The sequence below is a fragment of the Austrofundulus limnaeus genome, unplaced genomic scaffold (assembly GCF_001266775.1).
Source record: "Austrofundulus limnaeus strain Quisiro unplaced genomic scaffold, Austrofundulus_limnaeus-1.0 Scaffold3, whole genome shotgun sequence".
Taxonomy (NCBI): Eukaryota; Metazoa; Chordata; class Actinopteri; order Cyprinodontiformes; family Rivulidae; genus Austrofundulus; species Austrofundulus limnaeus.
The window spans coordinates 7,252,362-7,271,577 of NW_013952405.1; the positions used below are offsets into that span (position 1 = coordinate 7,252,362).

Sequence of the window (19,216 nt, forward strand, 5' to 3'; positions counted from 1 at the left end):
CTACTACTACTACTACTACTACTACTACTACTACTACCACTACTACTACTAATAATGATAATAATAATAAAACTCAAAAGTCACCTGAGTGAGTTTCCCACCTAAGTGAGAACATTTTGATGAATGAATGGCAAAAATATCACAAAGTTTGCAGAAGTGATTAAATAGTAAAATGTATAGAAAAAAATCCCAGGAAGATTATTATCTTTCTGGGATTAAAGATAATAAAAGCTGAAAATGATTCAGCTTTTACACAACTTGGAGAGTTTTATAAATAAAGAAATATTTGGCACAAAGTTGATGCATGTATGTTTGATTATTAAAGAACGACTGAAGAAGAAAGAAACCCTCATCAGCATCTTCAGTTGTAATTCTTAAACTGATAGAAGAGACTGGAAGGAGCCATGACACTTTGTGATGAATTTAGCAGTGAGGATGGATGGCAGCACGTGAAGTGTGTTTGATAAAGAACAAACATTAGAGTTATACGTAGCTCCTTCCTCTAACACTCGGGTTGTTCAAGGTTATCCAACATCAAAGTTAGAGGAGCTGAAGGGAAGAAAGGAATGCTGAAAGGACCATAAATCAGTTTTACATCTGGGCACCAAACACAGGTATGATTCAACCAGTCGGTATCAGCATCCTCAATCCACACATGGATGGAGGGAAAAGCTGGGTAACATTTGTGTCATGAACATGTAGATCTGCAACCTATTTGGAAGTTGATAAATTGCAACTGTCTGTGCCCATACAGGCAGAAAGTTTTCTGCTATAGTATAAAAACACGCCTCTCCCATTGAGATGTTTTTTTCTCCAGTAGCTGAGAGTCAATGTATGAGATCTTTGCTCCAAACTTACAATAACTTTTGGAGTCGGTCAACCCTGTTTAAATCTGAGAATCATTCACATCACATACTGAGATTGTATATTATATGAAATCCCATCTGCCTAAATTAGGTGCTTATTCCCCAAATTTTTCCCCATATGTTATCTGAACCTCTTGTTTTTTAATATTCCACTCTCACTGAAGGAAAATAAAGGTTAATTTTTATCTTTCAGAACAATCTCAGTGAATGTAAAACATTTATTGTTTTGTTCACATGCTTAAGCAAACTGAGGTGTAGAAATATCTCCAGACTGTGGTATCAAGTTTCCAGTGCCACCGACCCCCCTGAGTTCTAAAAGAAAAGGCTTGATTGGATGCATCATGGCTGGATAAGGTCACAAATTATGGTTCTGTGGTTCTGAAACAAGGCCAGGCCTTTACACTTGTGAAAAAAAGGAGTAAACATTGAACACTCGTCAGTGGTGCAAACAGAGTCTCGTCCTATGTTTATTTTGTATTTTACTCGTCTTGAAAACATTAAATTTCCCTGGAGGTTCGCATTCATATGCGTAACAGATGCATTGAGAAACTCCATACAACACTGCATGTTACAATCCATATTTTCCATGTCAAAAATAGATTTACTGTCTATTGCTAATTTCACAGACGCCTGCTTCATCATAATTTATTCTGCTGCTGCAAGTTAGCTGCATAATTTGATGTTTCTTCCCTATGCAGTTTGCAGAGTGGACAAGATAGGTCTGTGCTATCTATCTTGTTGATCACAATGGACCTCAGCTCTTTGCTCTGTTACAGTCTGTCTCAGTAAATTCCTGATGTCTTGTGTATCTGAGGATGCTTTGTTTTCCAGCTAAAAATGGCTTTGGCTAATTTCATCTGGCAAAGACAGTATGCTGTTAACTCCAAAGGTCACTGGAAAGGCTAAACAAGTCGGAGCATGTGAGCACAGTGCACGGATGTGACTGGTTTGTTGCTGCAAACGCCATTTCAAAGGATGACATCTGTGAAAAAGAATGTTTATCGTTAATGCTTTGGCATGGCAGTTTACTGTCTTTTGAGTTCTCTATGCTATGTACATAAGATCTGGTTCAGGCATCGACTGAAAAACACTAAAAGGAGTCCTTGCTGAGTTGGACTGTTTGAGGACATGGAGCCTATATTTGATGGCATATGTGTGCGCTTATTTGTGTAATTATGGTTGCTGTGTGGCAAGTGGCCTGGAATGTGTGATAAAGTTATGTGCATGCAGACAATCTGACTGCATTCACGTGTGTGTGTTTGTTTTAGGCTGCTGGTTGGCGCACCACAAGCAAAAGCCATACGTGGTCAGAAGTCTGCGATAACAGGGGGATTCTACAAATGCGAAATGAGCACAACATGCTCAAGAGTTATTTTTGATAATGATGGTGAGCAAAAATATGGTGGTCCATTTAGATTTTTATTTTGTTGCAAATGTTTTCCCAGGTCTTACATTTTCTGATTTTCCTCTCTCTGCCGGTCTTTTTGTAGAGAATTTAAACATAGAAAGCAAGGAAAACCAGTGGATGGGAGTCACTGTCAGCAGTCAGGGGCCAGGAGGCAAGGTTTTGGTAAGAATGCTTATTTAATTCTCATTAGTTAACCTCATAATAAATTAGCGTCTTAAGCCAAGTCAGCTGTGTCATTCTCTTTCTTGGACAGGTCTGTGCCCACCGTTACCAGCGACGAAACAATGTGAACTCATTAACAGAAACCCGTGACGTCATCGGCCGTTGCTATAGTCTGAGTCAGGACTTAACTATCAATCCTGGGTCACCTGAAGATGGAGGTTTCTGGCGTTTTTGTGACAACCGGCTAAAAGGCCATGAGATGTTTGGTTCATGTCAACAAGGGTTATCTGCTACATTTGACAAGGACTTCCACTACTTTATCTTTGCAGCTCCTGGAGCATACAACTGGAAAGGTAGTTTAGTGTAAAGGAATTTGAGCCATGTAATTACAACAGAATTTTAATAGTCACATCATCTTGAGTATTCCCTCCTTTCCTTCACTCCTCTCTTCAAGGTGTGGTACGCGTGGAACAAAAGAATGACACTTTGGTGGAAATGGGGATCTTTGATGATGGACCATTTGAAGCAGGAGATGAAAATGAGAAGGATCCCAGCCTGATCCCTGTCCCTTCAAACAGCTATATGGGTGAAATTTCTAATCATTATTATTAACCCCCGCCCCCCAAACAAACAAAAAAAATACTACAACAAACAAACAAAAAAAAACCAAAAAAAAAAAAAACCAACATATTTTGGAACCCAAGTTTCTGATAATGAAAACTAAAGTTTCTTGGTCTCTTTCTGTTGACTTCTTTAGGGTTCTCTCTGGACTCAGGGAAGCGTTTGACCAAAAAGGGTCAGCTGACTGTGGTGGCTGGAGCTCCCAGAGCATTCTTCACYGGAGCAGTCGTCCTGCTGAAGACAGGTGGAGAGATGAGCAGGAGCTTGGATAAGGAGTACATCCTGGAAGGGGAGGGACTGGCGTCGTCTTTTGGATACGATGTGACTGTACTGGATTTTAACGGGGATGGGTGAGGATGTTGAGTGAAACATACAGTACTGTACACAGTTTATCTACTGCTGTCATAATTTTTACTTGACTGTATGCTCAAGAGAGTGATGTGCTGTTTGTTAGTTGGGAAGATATAGTGGTTGGAGCACCTCAGTACTTTGAGAAGGATGGAGAAATTGGAGGAGCTGTCTACATCTATGTGAATAAAGCTGGAAAATGGGACAAAGTCAAACCCACTAGAATAGATGGACCTGCGAACTCTATGTTTGGCCTGACTGTGGAAAACTTGGGTGATATCAATCAGGATGGTTACCAGGGTAAGTATGCATTAAACAAATGTTAGCCCATGTGCACAGCTGTTGATCATTTCCCTCTTTTAGGGACATGTATAACCACCCTTTTCTTYTGACAGATTTTGCAGTGGGAGCACCTCTTGAAAACGATGGTGTTGTTTACATCTACCATGGATCAGCCAATGGAAAAATTGATGAAACGTCCACACAGGTATGTAAACTAGTAATTTACCTACACAGGGTTTACCTTCTAACTCTACAGCAGCGTTTTGCTAGGTCAGAGCTGCAAGCTGTCAGGTTTTAAAATTTGTTTGAAAATAAACTGCTCTTTTATYAAGTTGAATTTATATCTTACAAAGCAAACTTCTTAATGCAAATTCTTTCTTGCCATTTAAAATCGGTTGAAATGTATCTTAAAACCTTTAGGGTCAAGAAATAAAATGGGCATTTTGAGGTCCCTGCTCAGCTTGAATGATATCTGTAACAGAATCAGAGCTCTGASAGCTTGGGAGACTTTCCTATTTCTGGAGCTGAGGTTATTGAAATAATTAACTACAAATTTGTTAATGAGATTTGCCCTGAATTTCTCAGGGCATATCTTGATGTCAGGCTGTTTTGGGCTGAGGACTTCATACTAGAACATTTGACCAGTTATTTACCCTTACAGCTGGGTCCCTCAGTGTGTCCTCTAGTTTAGGARGTATGTAAGGAAATTGAGTTCCGCTGCTAAGAGAGTCTTTGTTCAGCTGAGTTGAGAACTTGTTTTGCATTAAACACCTTTCTTGGGAGGTGAATTTCGACATGTCACTTAAGGAAGAACTTTAAAGCAGACATGGAACTTGCTGGATAGATAATAGCTGGCTTGGAAACACCTTTAGATTCCCCTGAATAAGATCCAAAAAGTAACTGAGGAAAAAAGAGATCTGGGGATTTCTGATCAAGCCTGGTTACAGATAAGTGGCAGAGGATGGATGGATGGATGGATGGATGGATGGATGGATGGATGAATGGATGGATGGATGGGTGGATGGATGATGTATGGATGATGGATGGATGGATGGATGGATGAATGGATGGATGGATGGATGCAATAACATTGCTCAGGTTAAGTGCGAGCTTACTTCCTTGTGTTTTAGCAAAAGTTTCAATAAGCCTAAGTTACATCCCACTAAAACAGTTGTGATTTTAAGCCTGAATGTCATCATTTTATAAATATTTTTATCTAATGCATACAGTTCTGATCTCCAGTGCTTTTATTCTTTTTAAAGGTTGCTTGTTCATTTACTGCTGTTATTTTCCCACAATGCTGGCTTTTGTTTACAAAAATGCACTTTAGATTTTCATGTGATCATTCTCCTAAAATGTGAAAGTAATTCACACTAGGACCCAATTTTCTAGAATTAAAAAATATATTTGTCTCTTAGTTTGACAAATTTTTTCTAATGTATTTGAAACACAGAAGACAAAGATCCTGCATGATTTAGATCATTCACTCCAGACTCTTGTGTTCTCCCTGCTGTAGGTGCTTTCTGGTAAATCTATGGGAGTGAAGCAGTTTGGCTACTCTTTAGCAGGTAATATGGACCTGGATGGGAACTCCTATCCAGACCTGGCTATTGGATCTCTTTCAGACTCTGTTTTTATCTACAGGTGACTAAGTTAAAAGCTAGTACATTGATCTAATACCCTGTTAGTCTTTGTACATATGATTCACACCAACTTCTTTATATTCAGAGCCCGACCAGTTGTTAAAATTCAGAAGGAAATCTCTTTCACACCTAATAAAATTGACCTGAGCCAGAAGAACTGTGGCAACACCTTCTGGTATGGATGTCTCTATTTTCAATGTGACGTAGTATGTCSATGTTACACTTTAGCACTTCATTGGTAGATTCTCGTTTGTGGAATTGTTTTTTCTTTTTCTTTTTTTTTCTTCTGGAATTGAGGTTCATACTTAATCATTGTGCCACTTTCTATTATTACATTACAATAGAAAAGAATATATTCTTTTGTTCAGTTTTTAAATTTTAAACGTTTCACWATCTTTAGTTTAAATGCAAACATATAGCTAATCTTAGATCTGATTGTTTCTCCAGCTTGGATGTGAAGGCATGCTTTTTCTATGATGCAAGCCCAGCGAGCTACACTCCTTCAATGAGTAAGCTGAGCAATATTTACTTTAAGTGCCTATCCTAAAACAAACTTTTGTCTGAATTATATTTGCTTTTCTTTTCTTTTTTTTTTACAAACTCACAAAATCAGAAACCAACAAAAGCCAGTAACTACTGGTACAGCTCACACACTGCTTTGTCTTACACTGTGTCACTTTTTCTTTCCTACCTAGCTGTAAAATACTCTCTTGAGGTGGACGCTGATTATAGGAAGATTGGTCTTGTACCGAGGGCAACCTTTACAGACCCTTCTAGTTCTGATCAGTACAAATCCAGTGGTACCATTAACATGAGCRTAAAAGGAAGGAAAGAGTGTGTTACACGGAAACTTGCCATACAGGTATTCATATTTTCAGCATTACTTTCTTCTTAAAGTGTGTTGTTTGTGTGGTTGTGACAAATATTTTGCTTTTTATCTACAGGAAAATATTAAAGACAAACTACGTGCCATCTCCATTGACGTGTCTGTAGATATCCAGGATTCTAAACGTAAACGTAGACAGACCTCCACTTCTCAACTCCAACCTGTCCTGGACGCCAAAGATCAGATGAAAACTCGAGAAAAGGTATGTTTGCAAAATACTCAGTATGTATAAAATCTAATCAAAGATCATATGCCATATGTCACTGTAAATGCRTTATTTTCAATGTCCCTGATATATATTTGCACATGAATTACAACCATGATGTCATCAAAAAATGTCAAGAATTTGGAGAAATCGCTGAGCTCTAAGGACAAAATTGATGCCTGTGCTCTTTGTGCCCTCAGTCATCACTGCATTAAAAACACACCAGATTCTGTTAGACATCACCGCTAGACTCAGAAACAATTTCACAAATCGCTGTCTGTAAACACAGTTCGCCCTGCCATCCACAAATGCTGGTTAAAGCTCTATCGTGCAGAAAAAGCTGCATCACACTATTCAGATCTGCTGCTGTCTTCTTTGGGCCAAAGCTCATAAAAATCGACTGAAGCAAGGCAAAAAAGCTGTTTTGTGGTGGAGTCATATGGTTCAACATTTTAATTACTTTTTTGAAACCTGCGGATGCACAGTTCAAAATCCCTGTCTTGCTGATGGTATTGAGGCACATTAGTGCCTTTGGAAAGAACAGCTTACACAACTAGGAAAGCACTATCAKTGCAGAAAACTCTATGCAGGTTTTAAAACACTACCATATTTGTAATGAAAAAAAACAAACAAACTATGTTTTATTGTGGAAAAAAAGGGTTCATAATAATACAGTATTTTGTTTTATTTGGTTTTTATTTACATTTGACACAACATACCAACCTTTTTTTTTTAGAAATAAGGTTGTATGTTCAAATATAAATTTAATATTTGTCAACATGTTTGCTAGCCTGACCCTTGCCTTCCTACGCAGTTCCGCTCAATTTTAGTTTCCCTTCACTGCTCCATCTGGGATTTCTCCCATAAACAAGGATTTCTTCAGGAGAATTTTCGTCGGGCCAATCAGAGAACAGAAGGCAGAGTTTTGAACGACAATGTCGATTTTCTGCACAGTGTCTGCTAGTTAGTTTAGCATACGGCAGTGGAGGAAGTGAATGAAGCCAGTCTGTGTTAAGGCTTCCAAATTAAATTAAATTTGTCTGACAAAGCAGCAGCTCTCATTTACAGTTGTCTCGTTCGGCTCGGTGCTTCTTTCCTCTCAGTAGGGTTGTTTACAGCTCACGCAATTTCCGGTTAGCTTCTTAGCTTAGCCTCCTTCACAGTGGAGCTGGCATACACATATGTCACAGCCAACCGATCCAATCATTTGAAACTTCATCAGAGGCCACGCCTCCAACAAGAATCGCTTCTCTATAGCCGAGAGTCCAGACCCTTGTATGAAGCAAAGTGAAGGACAAGGGGCTGGTTTTAACCAGGCTACATGTTTGCAGGTGGGATTCTTGAAAGAGGGGTGTGGCAGTGACGATGTGTGTGAAAGCAACCTGCAGGTGAAATATCGCTATGGCCACAGGACAACTGATCAAGATACATTCACACCATTACAATTGTAAGAGCGCACACACACACACACACACACACACACACACACACACACACACACACACACACACACACACACACACACACACACACACACACACACACACACACACACACACACACACACACACACACTTTTGTTCTTGAACCCCGTGGGGACCGTGCATTGACTTCCATTCATTTTTTTAGACTTTATAGTCTAACCCTGACCATTCACCCTAAAATTAACCTCACAGGTGACCCTAAAACTAACCTAAACTCAATTCAAACCTTGGTCCTAAACCTAAACCCCCACTGATATTAGCCCCACTTGGATAATGGTAGGGAAAATGCTGAGGTTCCTAAAATAACTTTGTCAATAAGCAATGTAAAACTTGTCAAAGCACAGACTCATAATTTAGTCTTTTTATAGGGAGAATGGTGTGCCGGTGATCTCACTCAGCACCCAGAAGRACATCGCCTTGGAGGTCACAGTAACCAATCTGGATAAAGATGATGCATATGAAGCGTCGGTGATCATAAACTTGCCCAACTCCTTGACCTACTCCGCTTACCGTGTTGCACCTAATGTGAGTCTCCTTTTCCCCTAACACGTGGTTTCACTCACTCACGAGTGCCTGGCTCTGACTGGGACATGTTGTTAATTACAGGAGCTGCCAATTACCTGCACAGCAAATGTAAATGGTTCTAGTGCTGAGTGTGAGCTTGGAAACCCATTCAAGAGTGGCTCAAAGGTGAAAGAAAATACATTTTTTTTAAATCTTCTTTTTTATACAGTTGTCATTGTTAATGCTTGAAATATGTGTGTGTGTTTGTGTTTACAGACCACCTTCTACATAATTTTGAGTACAGCTGGTATCTCTCCCAGCATCAATGAAGTGGAAATTGACCTGCACTTAAACACGTAAGTGTTTAAACTGGCATCACAAACCATTAAAAAAACATCAGATCAACTAACAGTAGTTTACCTTCAACACAAATATAATGTACAGCATGATTTATAATTTCTCTGGAGTATTTTGAGTTGATCTTATGTGCACATTTTAACAGGACGAGTACCCAGCCAAACCTAGGTCTCATCAAAGCAAAGGCAAAGGTGGCCATCATGTTGCAGCTGACCTTAACAGGGTGAGCAAAAGGCACAAATGTGCAGTAAATACACAAACATGTCCGGCTTCAGGCAGCTCACTGTGCACCTTTTATCCTCTCAGACAAGTCCAACCATCTCAAATMTACTTCAGTGGAGAGGCCAAAGGTGAATCAGCCATGAAGACTGAAAGTGACATTGGCGGCGCCATCACACACCAGTTTAGGGTAAGGACAGGGAAGCTGCTAGTCTTTCTGATGCATTCATATGCATTTATATTAAATGTACGATTCAACGAGTATTGTTTATGTGCTAGTTAAATAAGCATTACCTAATAAGTGTCAATGGTTCTGTTATTACAGATAATTAACTTGGGAAAACGACTGACAGATGTTGGAATTGCGACCCTCAACATAGAGTGGCCAAAGGAGACAATGAATGGAAAATGGCTTCTGTACCTGATGAAAATCACCTCCAAAGGAGTGGAGCAGATAAAGTGCACTCAAAAAGAAGATATCAACCCTCTTAATATAGTGAGCATGAACTAACGTGTGACTGATGTTATACTCAGTTTGTTCAGTCAGTGACTGAAAACAGCWATAGTTCTTCCAATTTTACAGAAAATTATTTAGATTTGGTGTGTTAGTAGCTGAGAGTAATTTCCAACACGTGCTCTGAGCACAAATTGACATCTGTTTTTACAACTTTGTCCTTAAGTATTGGAGTCAATTTTRTTTGTCTGTTACCAAAATATTACATTAATCTCTGGATGGATTTTAACAAAACTCTCAGAAATTAATTGAGTGTAAATCTACAACTGACTAACTTTTGCAACTTTCGCAGTGAGTGTTGCACCTCAATTTAAGATGAACCAAAGCTAAWTAACATTAGCAAACACAAAAATGATTATGAATCAGTCAGCTTTACAGATATGGAGTTGTAATTTTGTGTGGAGATAGCTGAATTATTCATAACACACACTATGCTCACATAGAGATTGTKTGATAATTATTTATCTTTTGACAAGTTAAGATGTTGACCTAATAACAAACAATTTTCTGCTCTGCTTTCAGAAATTAGATAACAACAGAAAGAGGAGAGCTACACGAAAGGATCAGGGGGGAATCGATGGCACAATTTCACGCTTAATTGAGAAGAAGGAATCTAAAACCTTGGTAACAACACACAACTCCATTTTTTACCCTGTCTTATCTTTAATGCACATTTTTACTCGTTACATGTTGAATCCGGTCATAACTATAGTGTTTGTTGACAGTCGTGCGGTAGTGGAGCAGGCTGTAAGACGATAAGATGCCCCCTGGGGGACCTGGACAGTAACGCAGTCATAACTCTCAGCTCTCGACTGTGGAACAGCACTTTCATTGAGGTAAAAAGGGACTTTTTTTAAATTATAATTTTTATATTTCGTCTAGCTTCGGTTTAAGATGGGAAACTCTTAACACTGTTAAAAGAAAGCTTGTCCTGAAATGAAAGATTTATAGCCTTAAAGYGTATCTATGTTCACATCACACACTAACCCATTAAGTTTCTTTTGCATATCAAACATGAAATTGTATTTAAATGTCCTTTTTAAAACCTTGATGTAGTTTTGAATATTTATTGTTTTAAACATTATTGTTCTTTCAATACAAAATTATGTGAAACAAAAACTAATAAACCAATGTTGTTCTTTAATATTTTTAATCTCTCTCAGCACTTGTTAAATCTTTTTTATTATTTTTTTTACAGGATTATTCCAAGTTACATCACATAGATGTGATAGTGAAGGCAGCTCTGCACATTGACAGCAATGTGAAGAACACGGTGCTGAAGAATGCTGAGACAGAGGTAATTAGAAACATTTGTGTGACAGTTCTGGAAAAACATTTATTTTCTTTTTTTATTTTAGTTTTATACAAAAAGATGGTAACCCATTGCAGGATTATTGTTCCTTAGTAATTTTAAMGTAATGCAACATCTAAATGTTTTGGATTTGTAGTCATTTTAAGACAGTATTTGTTACTTTTAAGAGCTCAAATATTAATGTTCTTATGTCTATACCAACTTGACCATAGATGAGTTTTATTGAAATTTAGAACATATTCGGAGGAAAACTCTTTACAACTGATTAACTTCTAGAGTTAACTTCATTCGACTGAAATTGAGAACAAAAAGAGAGTACACTTTTAAAATCAACTTTAAACAAATATTTACTATTTGATTTAATGGTAATTTTCTGCTCTTTTGTTGTGTTTTACAGGTGAAACTGACCGTGTTTCCAGAGAGGATTGCTGCTCAGTATGGAGGAGTGCCGTGGTGGATCATTGTGCTCTCCATCCTGTTTGCCCTGTTGTTGCTGGGACTGTTAGCATTCCTTCTTTGGAAGGTAAGAACAATAAATATAAAAACAGTCATAGATACATTGTTAGGATTTTTCATTGGACAAATATTTGAAATTTTCTGATAACAGAGCAAACCACAGGCACACACGTCAGTGATCGCACACATTGTCTAATCCATTTCCTCTCCTCAGTGTGGAGTCTTTGGGAAAAAGAATAAAGAGGATCCATCAGAAAAAGAGAAGCTGACATCAAATGCATAAAAAAGTGAGAGGGTAAAATGACTGGATCTGCCAGGAATCAAACTTTTTTCCCCCTCCTGCTCCTTCTTGCTACAAACGTGCTGCTTTCTGGTATTTGGCAAGCAGTGGGCGACTCTCACACTGCGACACAAATACTAATTTAAAAGCAAAATGAATATTTCTGCAACAGAAATAAAGCCTCACACGACCGTGTGTATCATGACACCTGCATGGCCAAAGGAAGGTGACGGCTGATAAGCAATCACTGGGTTTCTAAATGCTTCTTAATCTCTTATTTTGTTTTTGTTGCTGCTGCACACTTTGGGCACTTGGTATGAAGGTTTTTAATTGTCTACATTTAAAAACGTGTATTAAAATGTTTTCTTTCTTCATAGAGGTGCACAGATGGCTCATCCACACCTCACAATGGACTCACTGCATATCTCCATCTGCTTTGCTTTCTTTAAAGGCTTTTAAAAAGCTTTTTTTCCCCTCCTTCAAAGAATATATTTTCTTTTTTCCCCCCCACTTCTCTGCAGTGTGGCTTTTTTGAGCGAGCCAAATTCGAAGATGAGGTTCCCAGTTACAGTGCAGTTCGGATCAGGCGGGAGGAGAGAGCGGTCAACACGAGGAATGGCAACTGGGACAAAGTGGAAAAGAAGCCGTGGATGACAACTTGGCACGACAAAGAACATTATTCTTAACAGCCAATAAAATCTGGCTGCAGTCGCTTGACGATGAACCGCAAGTTGGCCTAATTTTTCTACCCTGCTCATGCACATTAGGAATTGTAAATATCAAGATACACAATCAATCAATTGGATTTTAGATGTTCAAGGGCTAAATTCAGGATCAAACATTTTCGTGCAGGGGCTGATTCACTTTTCAACTGTGTAGGAGCTGAACCTGCACAACTACTGTCTGCACAGCTTTTGGAGCTTATTTGACTGGGAGCTTGGCGGGTTGGAACTGCTTGTTTTGTATGTTTGAATCGTTTATTTATTGTTGCGAGGAGTATTTTGTTACTTGCTCTATAAAGCCAAAGAGTCACACAATGTATTGCCATAAGTTTAAAAAAAGTGGCTTTTTTTACAACCCCATCCTAAAAAAGTTGAGATGTGTATAAATCGTTGATAAAAATCAAAATGTGATTATCTACAGATTCTAAAACTGGCTGCAATTTAGTAACAAGATGTACATCTTAAATAAAATGCTTTTTTTACATTTTGTATCTTTTGTGATGAAGGCAAAGGTAAATGGGATTTAAAGCAACATTCAAAGTTTAAAACATGATTTATTAACACATAAAGCATTTACAGCAAATACCTGAGTGTGAACATCAGCATACGTTAAAAACATTCAAAGGATAAATTAAGAGCTATCAAAAACAGACAATTAAATCTCACACACATCTAATGACATACACACAAATGGTTTGATTTTTGGTGCTAGAAGATCAGAGTGATCTCAACCATCAGCCTGTACCTTCAGATATCAAGATAAAAACCCATCTAGCAGTTTTAGTACCAGGTTTAAGTCAGAAATGAGTGTGTGCGCAAATCTGCACAAAACGAGTGCTGGTGGTTCCTCTGTCGGTTTTATAAGAGCGACTCTGTTCTTACAGTTTTGAAACTGCTTCCGACGTCTTTCGTGGATTTCTCACTCAGCCTCCTCACTTTCTCTTCACCTTCTTTTAGCTTCTTGTCCTCCTTTTTCTGTTCTTTCTCCTCTCTTCTCATATCCCTCAGCTTCTTCTTGAGGGCGGATCGGTCGCTTTGGCTGGAAACACCGAGAGCCTGAAGGACACGTGTGAACACAGAACTCAAAACCTAATTTTTTAAGGACTCGTGATTTAAAATGGAGGGTAGGTTGTGCTCACCTTGAGTTTCTGACTGTCCATATTTAGCAGCTGTGCTCCATCCACTCCTTTGGCAGCGAACTGTGATGTGTACCGATCCATGTTCATGTCAATTAACCACAGACACACCTGCTGGTTCTTCCACTCTGACACGGGGCGGCTCTGCCACTGGTTGTTATTGTTGGGGAATGGATAATTGTCCAGAGTCTGATAGAACACCAGAGAGAAACAATAAGATAAAAAGGAAACTAGCTAAAGGAGAGAGTGTTTAGTGTAACTGATGAGACAGAAAAGAAGAAAGGGTTTGGGGGTGCGGGCAGACTCACCTCAGAGGAAGAAAAAGTGCAAGTGTGAGAGTTTCCAGAGAGGGAATGATCAGAGACATGACCCACCATGCTGGAGCAGCCCACCAGAGAGCCAGTGCTCTGAAAGCAACAGAAAGACCTGCTACCTACAAGCGTTACACCTGCAGCATGCTCACCCATGCACGAGTGTATAAAAAACAACTCACCAGACTGCTTAGTATATAAAGGTTTTATTTTCCCCTTACTTGATCTCTTCTGCTCGTGGTGAGGTGAGGCAAACTGCTGCTGGACACAGACCGCAACCTCACTCTGCTGTTCCCCTCTTGCTTTTCTTTTTCTCTCCCTCGCTCTCCAAACCAGAGAATAGGCAGGCAGGAAGGCACAGAGGTGACCGAGCCTGATGACTGAACGTCCGCGGGCTCATCTATCAGATCACCACACGATGCCCTGCTGACAGGAGGCAGTACTGAAGCATCACGTGTGCTGGGAAAACAAGGATTTTGTGCAAACAGAAGCAGACTAAATGAAGTTCACATTGAGAGTTGGTTATTTCAGGAGATGTGGCATTAAAAAAATGTTTGGCTCACTTTAAAATGTGCCTACATTTCAATCAAACCTAATGTTTTTATATGAAAGTGTGAAATTTTGTTGACGGTTTCACACCTGCTGTTGGTGAATCTTCTGCTGCGCTTTTCAATCCTCGTTTTGCTGAAAGACTTACGAAGGCCACTAAAACAAGAAACTGTGGTTAATAATTAAATTCCTTAAATAGAAGTATAGGACACTGCAAAAACCCCTCTCAGGAAAGTCTCAGGAAAAGGTTGAGACCCTTCACCTGAAGTCTGGAAACTTCTTTTTGGATTTTCTGGAAGCTGAGGATTTGCAGGGTGAGGGGGTAACAGTGTCACTGATGAAAACAGGAGGGGTTAGGAGGGAGCTGGTGGTGCTTTGAGGGCTGAATGTTGGGACTGAAGACGTGCTGGACGGATCACTCCTGTTGCTCAGGACCATCGAGTAAGCTGGCAGAGAATGACTGTCCTGCTGCTTAAGGACAACTTCTTCCTGCTGCCTCAGAAAATGAAGAAAAAGAGGAAGAACAGAGAGTAATAAGTTTACCGTCACCCGTGTCAACATTTTTCATACGCCTCTTGCCTGTATTTTGTAGCTCCCTCTGCGCTTTTCTCGTGAGGGTGGGTGGCGCTTCGATTTCTGAGCTAGCTGAGCTCTGGCTATGTGAGCGCTGGAGTCCAGACGTCTCGTATCAGGAACTGGAACATTCCAGTCTGAAACAATGAAACAAAATACCTCCAGTCACTTACAAAGTACCATTTCAAAAGAATTTTAAACAGTGTGTATTTGTGCTTACCTGTGGCTGAAGACTCCACAGAATGGTTCTTTCTCTCATGATCAGCCTCTTTTCTTGATAACTGTCTGATCTGTGTTAAAAACAAAACAATGACAGTAAAACCACAGGATTAGTAAAATAAATCCTCAAACATCTCCTCACCTGGATTTGCAGCTGTTCAACTGTCTCCCTGTGCTGCTTATCTTTCTCCTCCATTTCCCTCCTCAACTCGACCAGTGCTTGCTCCTTCTCTTCTTCCCTTTCGAAGATTGAAATATGAGAGTATTTAACCGACACACCAAGTCATTTAGAAATATTACTGGATTTCTTACAGACCTGCTCTGGTACTCTCTGACCAGTCTCTTGGCCTTGCTGTATTTGTTCTCCAGGCTCTCCGTTTGGCTCTGGGCATCGGCTAATCGCTGGCTCACAACTCTGCACAGAGTCTGGGCCTCCTGCCAGTAACTGAATAATTAGAACACATTTCATCAACACCTCAACAACCTGGATCATCTCGATCCTGTTGACTGAAGCCTCGAGTTAGCTTCTGCAAAATACATTTATGATGGACGTCAGCAATGTACCTCTCTAGTTTGTCAGCTCTCTCTTCTCCATCTTGAGCTCTTTGCTTCAGCTCTGCCTTCTGGTTCTGCCAGCAGACCTGCTGCTCCTCCAAGGCCTTTAACTGAGAAAAAAAAAAGCACCATGTTTTATAGGAAGACATTAAGGTTAAAGGCCTTAGCCTTCACTTACCGGTACACCTTTTTATGTCCACGTTTTCATCATTTTATGCTAAGAAATCGTGACTGCAACATGCTGCATCATCTCTTCTTACTTTATCATATAACATCTACCATACTGTTTTTATTTTCATTTTATTTTATACTGTTTATACTGTATGTCCATAAATGTGTTTATTTTGTTTTCCTCCAGAGTGCCTGTATTTTATTTTATTCTAGTGTGTTCACCTTTTCTTTTCTAATCATTTTACTTTGTTGCAGCTGTAAAAGCTGTAATTCCCTCGGGGATAAAAACAGTAATCTGATCCTTATTTTGGTCAAAACAGCTGGACAAACAAGGTTAAATATTGCAGATCTCTCAAGCTCTATTAGGGCTTGGGATATGTATTGTGAAAGACCCACAGCCACTACCCACACCAAATTTTAGCTTAATATCTGTAAACTTGACTGAATTAAAACCATTTATCTATAGGCAAGGGATGATAAGCTATGGCAGCCATCTTGAACCGACTCCAAATAACAAATCAGTTGAAGATGTAAAACTAATTATTATTTTCTGACAGCTCTATAAACGTAAATTCCAGCATTTTATGAGATTCTGTCGACTCCTTTTTCTTTGGGTAAATGATAAAAAAAGAAATTTCAGTAAAGAAAGCTTCTATTTTTTTTTCAAATAACCTTTGTTTATCAAACAAAGGTTATTTTAATACAACAAAAGAAGAATTCTATATTTAACATAGCTGGATAGATAAAAGCCATATTTATAGAGTTCTTGAAAGACTTTTGCCAACCCAGTTATGTCACAGCAATGAGCCCATCATCATCATCGCCGTGGCAGAAACACAGACCTGACGAGAAGGGTTGAAACAAGGCCTGCGTTCTAATAACTCCACACAGAGATTTCGCATACAGTTAAATGGGTCAGACTGTTTCCAAATTTGGACACAAAGGTAGTGTATTATGAGTACAATTATTGGTGTGTGTGTGTGAGTGAGTGAGGGAGAGAGAGAGAGAGAGAGAGAGAGATCTCAATACTGACTGAGTAACCTACCTTCTCTCTGCTGCGGTGAAGTTGAGTTATTCTGCTTCGAAATTTTGACTGAAGCTGTGAGCAAAGCAGAAACATAATTCAGCGTTAGCATTCTGCAGTTTCAAAAGACATTTTTCCTAAATTATGTTGAGAATGAACTCAAATGTTCAGAGATTTTATTATTGGATTAAATAATTATATTTTGGGGGGTGCAGTTCTGCTGAACCTTTCTGGTGAGGTACCTGCTGGTATTTCAGACAGAGCTGGTAGTTTTCCAGACTGGACAGAACAGACACGTCTTCCTCTTCGTCGTCACCCTCGTCKTCCTCTTCAAAGACCGAGTCCCTCTCTGACACACTGTCGCTGCTGTTCTCATCTCCACTGCTTCGACTTTCTCTCTTTATGTAAATAAAAACAAATTAAAAACCTCAAAAGATTTTTTTAAAAGTCAAAATTCAGCTTTTACTCAAAAAACATACCGTTTTTGTTTTTTCCAGTTCCAGACTCTCATTAATCAGGCGTGCCACCTCGCTCTCCACCCCTTCCTTCTCTCGACCAATCAAAAATCTGCAGAAGAACGTACAAATCGTTGACAGAATCACTCCAACATACTTGGGTAGAGGTCAACTGACATGAGTTTTAGTACGGCTCATGTTGATCTTTAGAAACCCAGGCAGCTGATGGCTGACATACAGTACAAGACACATCTTTTGGGGGGCGGGGCTAAAATGTACTTTTCATTTGACAAAATATAAATGCCCAAATTAAACATATTTAAAAACCACATTAATCAGCCAATATGATAACAAAACCTGGAGACATTCAGATTGTTACAGTAGAGCACTAATATCCAATCACAGACCTTCAGGACCACTAAACTGCATGTTTCTCTGTTCCAACACACCTGATTCAATGGTTGAATTTTCTCTTCAGCATGACTTTAGGTTCAGCAGAAGTCTGTCAATCACCCATTTATTGAAATAAGGTAAAAGAGATACATGCAGCACAGTGACCCTTGAGGAATTGAACATTTCCACAGCAGAGAGGATGGCTCAGTTTCACCAAGTTTAAATGTAAAGAATGAAATCATAATTACATCTGTAATTTTTCCCATTTAGAGAAGATTTGTGCTGTCAATAAGACGCATAAATAAATTCAAATAAGACTATACCCTCAAAATAGCTAAGTAAATGTAGTCAGTTTTTCTGTATTTCCCCATTGTAACATTTTAAAATTAAAATTGGAAGCATGCATAGAAAAAAAAATGTTGGTCTGCGTACAAAAAAGTTTTTTAATTATAACTTTTTTAATGTAGGCGAGCTGTAAGGATAAACTACTGTATCTTTTATGGGACCAGGTTTCAAGTTAATCCAAGAAGCAATTTGTTGCACAGTCAGTCAGAGATAAAAACATTCATACAACACACACAAAAATATAAATAAATAAAAAAATGAATTAAAAAACCCACAAAAGGTATCTGCTTCCAGACAGAAGCAAGATGATCTTACCATGGGGTGGATGATCAGGGTCCACCAGGATCAATCTGGACTTTTTCCACTCACCTGACCTTGAGTAGGCCGGTGAAGTTTGGTAGGGCTATACCTCTAATTCTGGTTTATTGTTATTTGTGACCTGAATTGGTTTTAACAATACTTTGAAGTTAAAATAGAAACTAGGACATTTGAGTCTCTGAAATGATGGAATACAGCAGGAAGCTGCAACAAAACAATGGTTTGATGATGCAGCTTTCAAAGACAACAGCTTACTGAACAAATGTTGGCTCTAAATGAAAATGTATAAATAATGTTGCCTCACTGCTAAGAACACTTTGGTAAACTGTATTAAAAAATATATATATTTTTTTCTTGGTTCACCATGAAACGTATCATATAAGAAACAAGAAAACAAATAAATAAAATAAAAAGAACTAAAAAAAGGGAGGAATTTATTTTTAACCTAGCATCTTTGTTTTATCTATAAATGAATCAGTTCTATAAAAAAGGTAGTTTTTGAAGTCTAAGAATTCACTGATATGAACATTTTTTTACAGTGACTTGTTAAATTTAGAACTAATATGTTACTGTGACGACAAATTCTCCAGTAAAAAGAGCAAAGATCAAATAATTTTTCAAAGATCTAATAGCTTTGCAGAGAAAGATTAAAGGAACRTTACACAGAAGATGTTTATTTCATTTTCCATGAATAGTTATAAAAGAAAACCTGAAAGACAGCAAAAACGACCAGCACTAACACTTCGCTGTAACATGGCAACTTACTTGACGAAGCCAGACGTGCTCTTGAGAACGGAGGCTGCAAAMAGTTGGGAAACTCCAACCAGACTCTCACCATCCACCTCCACTATCTGATCGTTCACCCGGATCCTAACAGGAACGCCACACAACATTATAT

At 38.8% G+C, this 19,216-nt stretch overlaps 2 protein-coding genes across 10 annotated transcripts in view; one reads left to right on the forward strand and one right to left on the reverse strand.

The window, feature by feature from the left end:
* Positions 1 to 12,751, forward strand: part of LOC106526147 (integrin alpha-6) — a 17,972-nt gene extending 5,221 nt beyond the window's left edge. The window contains exons 2-26 of one of the 3 annotated variants that reach the window (XM_014020660.1): positions 2,135 to 2,253; positions 2,357 to 2,436; positions 2,528 to 2,789; positions 2,891 to 3,022; positions 3,194 to 3,407; positions 3,512 to 3,705; positions 3,801 to 3,892; positions 5,204 to 5,331; positions 5,416 to 5,505; positions 5,778 to 5,839; positions 6,026 to 6,192; positions 6,275 to 6,418; positions 7,753 to 7,868; positions 8,274 to 8,430; positions 8,512 to 8,595; positions 8,686 to 8,765; positions 8,912 to 8,989; positions 9,073 to 9,175; positions 9,311 to 9,481; positions 10,022 to 10,123; positions 10,225 to 10,335; positions 10,698 to 10,796; positions 11,209 to 11,334; positions 11,482 to 11,554; positions 12,069 to 12,158. In XM_014020660.1, the coding sequence (XP_013876114.1) occupies positions 2,135 to 2,253; positions 2,357 to 2,436; positions 2,528 to 2,789; positions 2,891 to 3,022; positions 3,194 to 3,407; positions 3,512 to 3,705; positions 3,801 to 3,892; positions 5,204 to 5,331; positions 5,416 to 5,505; positions 5,778 to 5,839; positions 6,026 to 6,192; positions 6,275 to 6,418; positions 7,753 to 7,868; positions 8,274 to 8,430; positions 8,512 to 8,595; positions 8,686 to 8,765; positions 8,912 to 8,989; positions 9,073 to 9,175; positions 9,311 to 9,481; positions 10,022 to 10,123; positions 10,225 to 10,335; positions 10,698 to 10,796; positions 11,209 to 11,334; positions 11,482 to 11,550 (2,980 nt within the window). In that variant the 3' untranslated portion in view covers positions 11,551 to 11,554; positions 12,069 to 12,158. Of the gene's footprint in view, positions 1 to 2,134; positions 2,254 to 2,356; positions 2,437 to 2,527; positions 2,790 to 2,890; positions 3,023 to 3,193; positions 3,408 to 3,511; positions 3,706 to 3,800; positions 3,893 to 5,203; positions 5,332 to 5,415; positions 5,506 to 5,777; positions 5,840 to 6,025; positions 6,193 to 6,274; positions 6,419 to 7,752; positions 7,869 to 8,273; positions 8,431 to 8,511; positions 8,596 to 8,685; positions 8,766 to 8,911; positions 8,990 to 9,072; positions 9,176 to 9,310; positions 9,482 to 10,002; positions 10,124 to 10,224; positions 10,336 to 10,697; positions 10,797 to 11,208; positions 11,335 to 11,481; positions 11,555 to 12,068 lie in introns of those variants that run through there. The other 2 variants (XM_014020652.1, XM_014020668.1) reach the window with 2 other exon arrangements.
* A 52-nt stretch (positions 12,752 to 12,803) lies between these two features.
* Positions 12,804 to 19,216, reverse strand: part of LOC106526104 (neurabin-1) — a 12,363-nt gene continuing 5,950 nt past the window's right edge. For 5 of the 7 annotated variants that reach the window (XM_014020612.1, XM_014020605.1, XM_014020600.1 and 2 more), the window contains 15 exons: positions 19,084 to 19,188; positions 17,287 to 17,374; positions 17,050 to 17,205; positions 16,829 to 16,882; positions 15,622 to 15,722; positions 15,374 to 15,502; positions 15,200 to 15,296; positions 15,059 to 15,128; positions 14,845 to 14,975; positions 14,528 to 14,757; positions 14,356 to 14,421; positions 13,938 to 14,175; positions 13,714 to 13,812; positions 13,409 to 13,594; positions 12,804 to 13,325 (listed from right to left, as the gene is read on the reverse strand). In XM_014020612.1, coding sequence (XP_013876066.1) covers positions 13,128 to 13,325; positions 13,409 to 13,594; positions 13,714 to 13,812; positions 13,938 to 14,175; positions 14,356 to 14,421; positions 14,528 to 14,757; positions 14,845 to 14,975; positions 15,059 to 15,128; positions 15,200 to 15,296; positions 15,374 to 15,502; positions 15,622 to 15,722; positions 16,829 to 16,882; positions 17,050 to 17,205; positions 17,287 to 17,374; positions 19,084 to 19,188 — 1,948 coding nt within the window. In that variant the 3' untranslated portion in view covers positions 12,804 to 13,127. The remainder of the gene's footprint in view (positions 13,326 to 13,408; positions 13,595 to 13,713; positions 13,813 to 13,937; positions 14,176 to 14,355; positions 14,422 to 14,527; positions 14,758 to 14,844; positions 14,976 to 15,058; positions 15,129 to 15,199; positions 15,297 to 15,373; positions 15,503 to 15,621; positions 15,723 to 16,828; positions 16,883 to 17,049; positions 17,206 to 17,286; positions 17,375 to 19,083; positions 19,189 to 19,216) is intronic. The other 2 variants (XM_014020621.1, XM_014020638.1) reach the window with 2 other exon arrangements.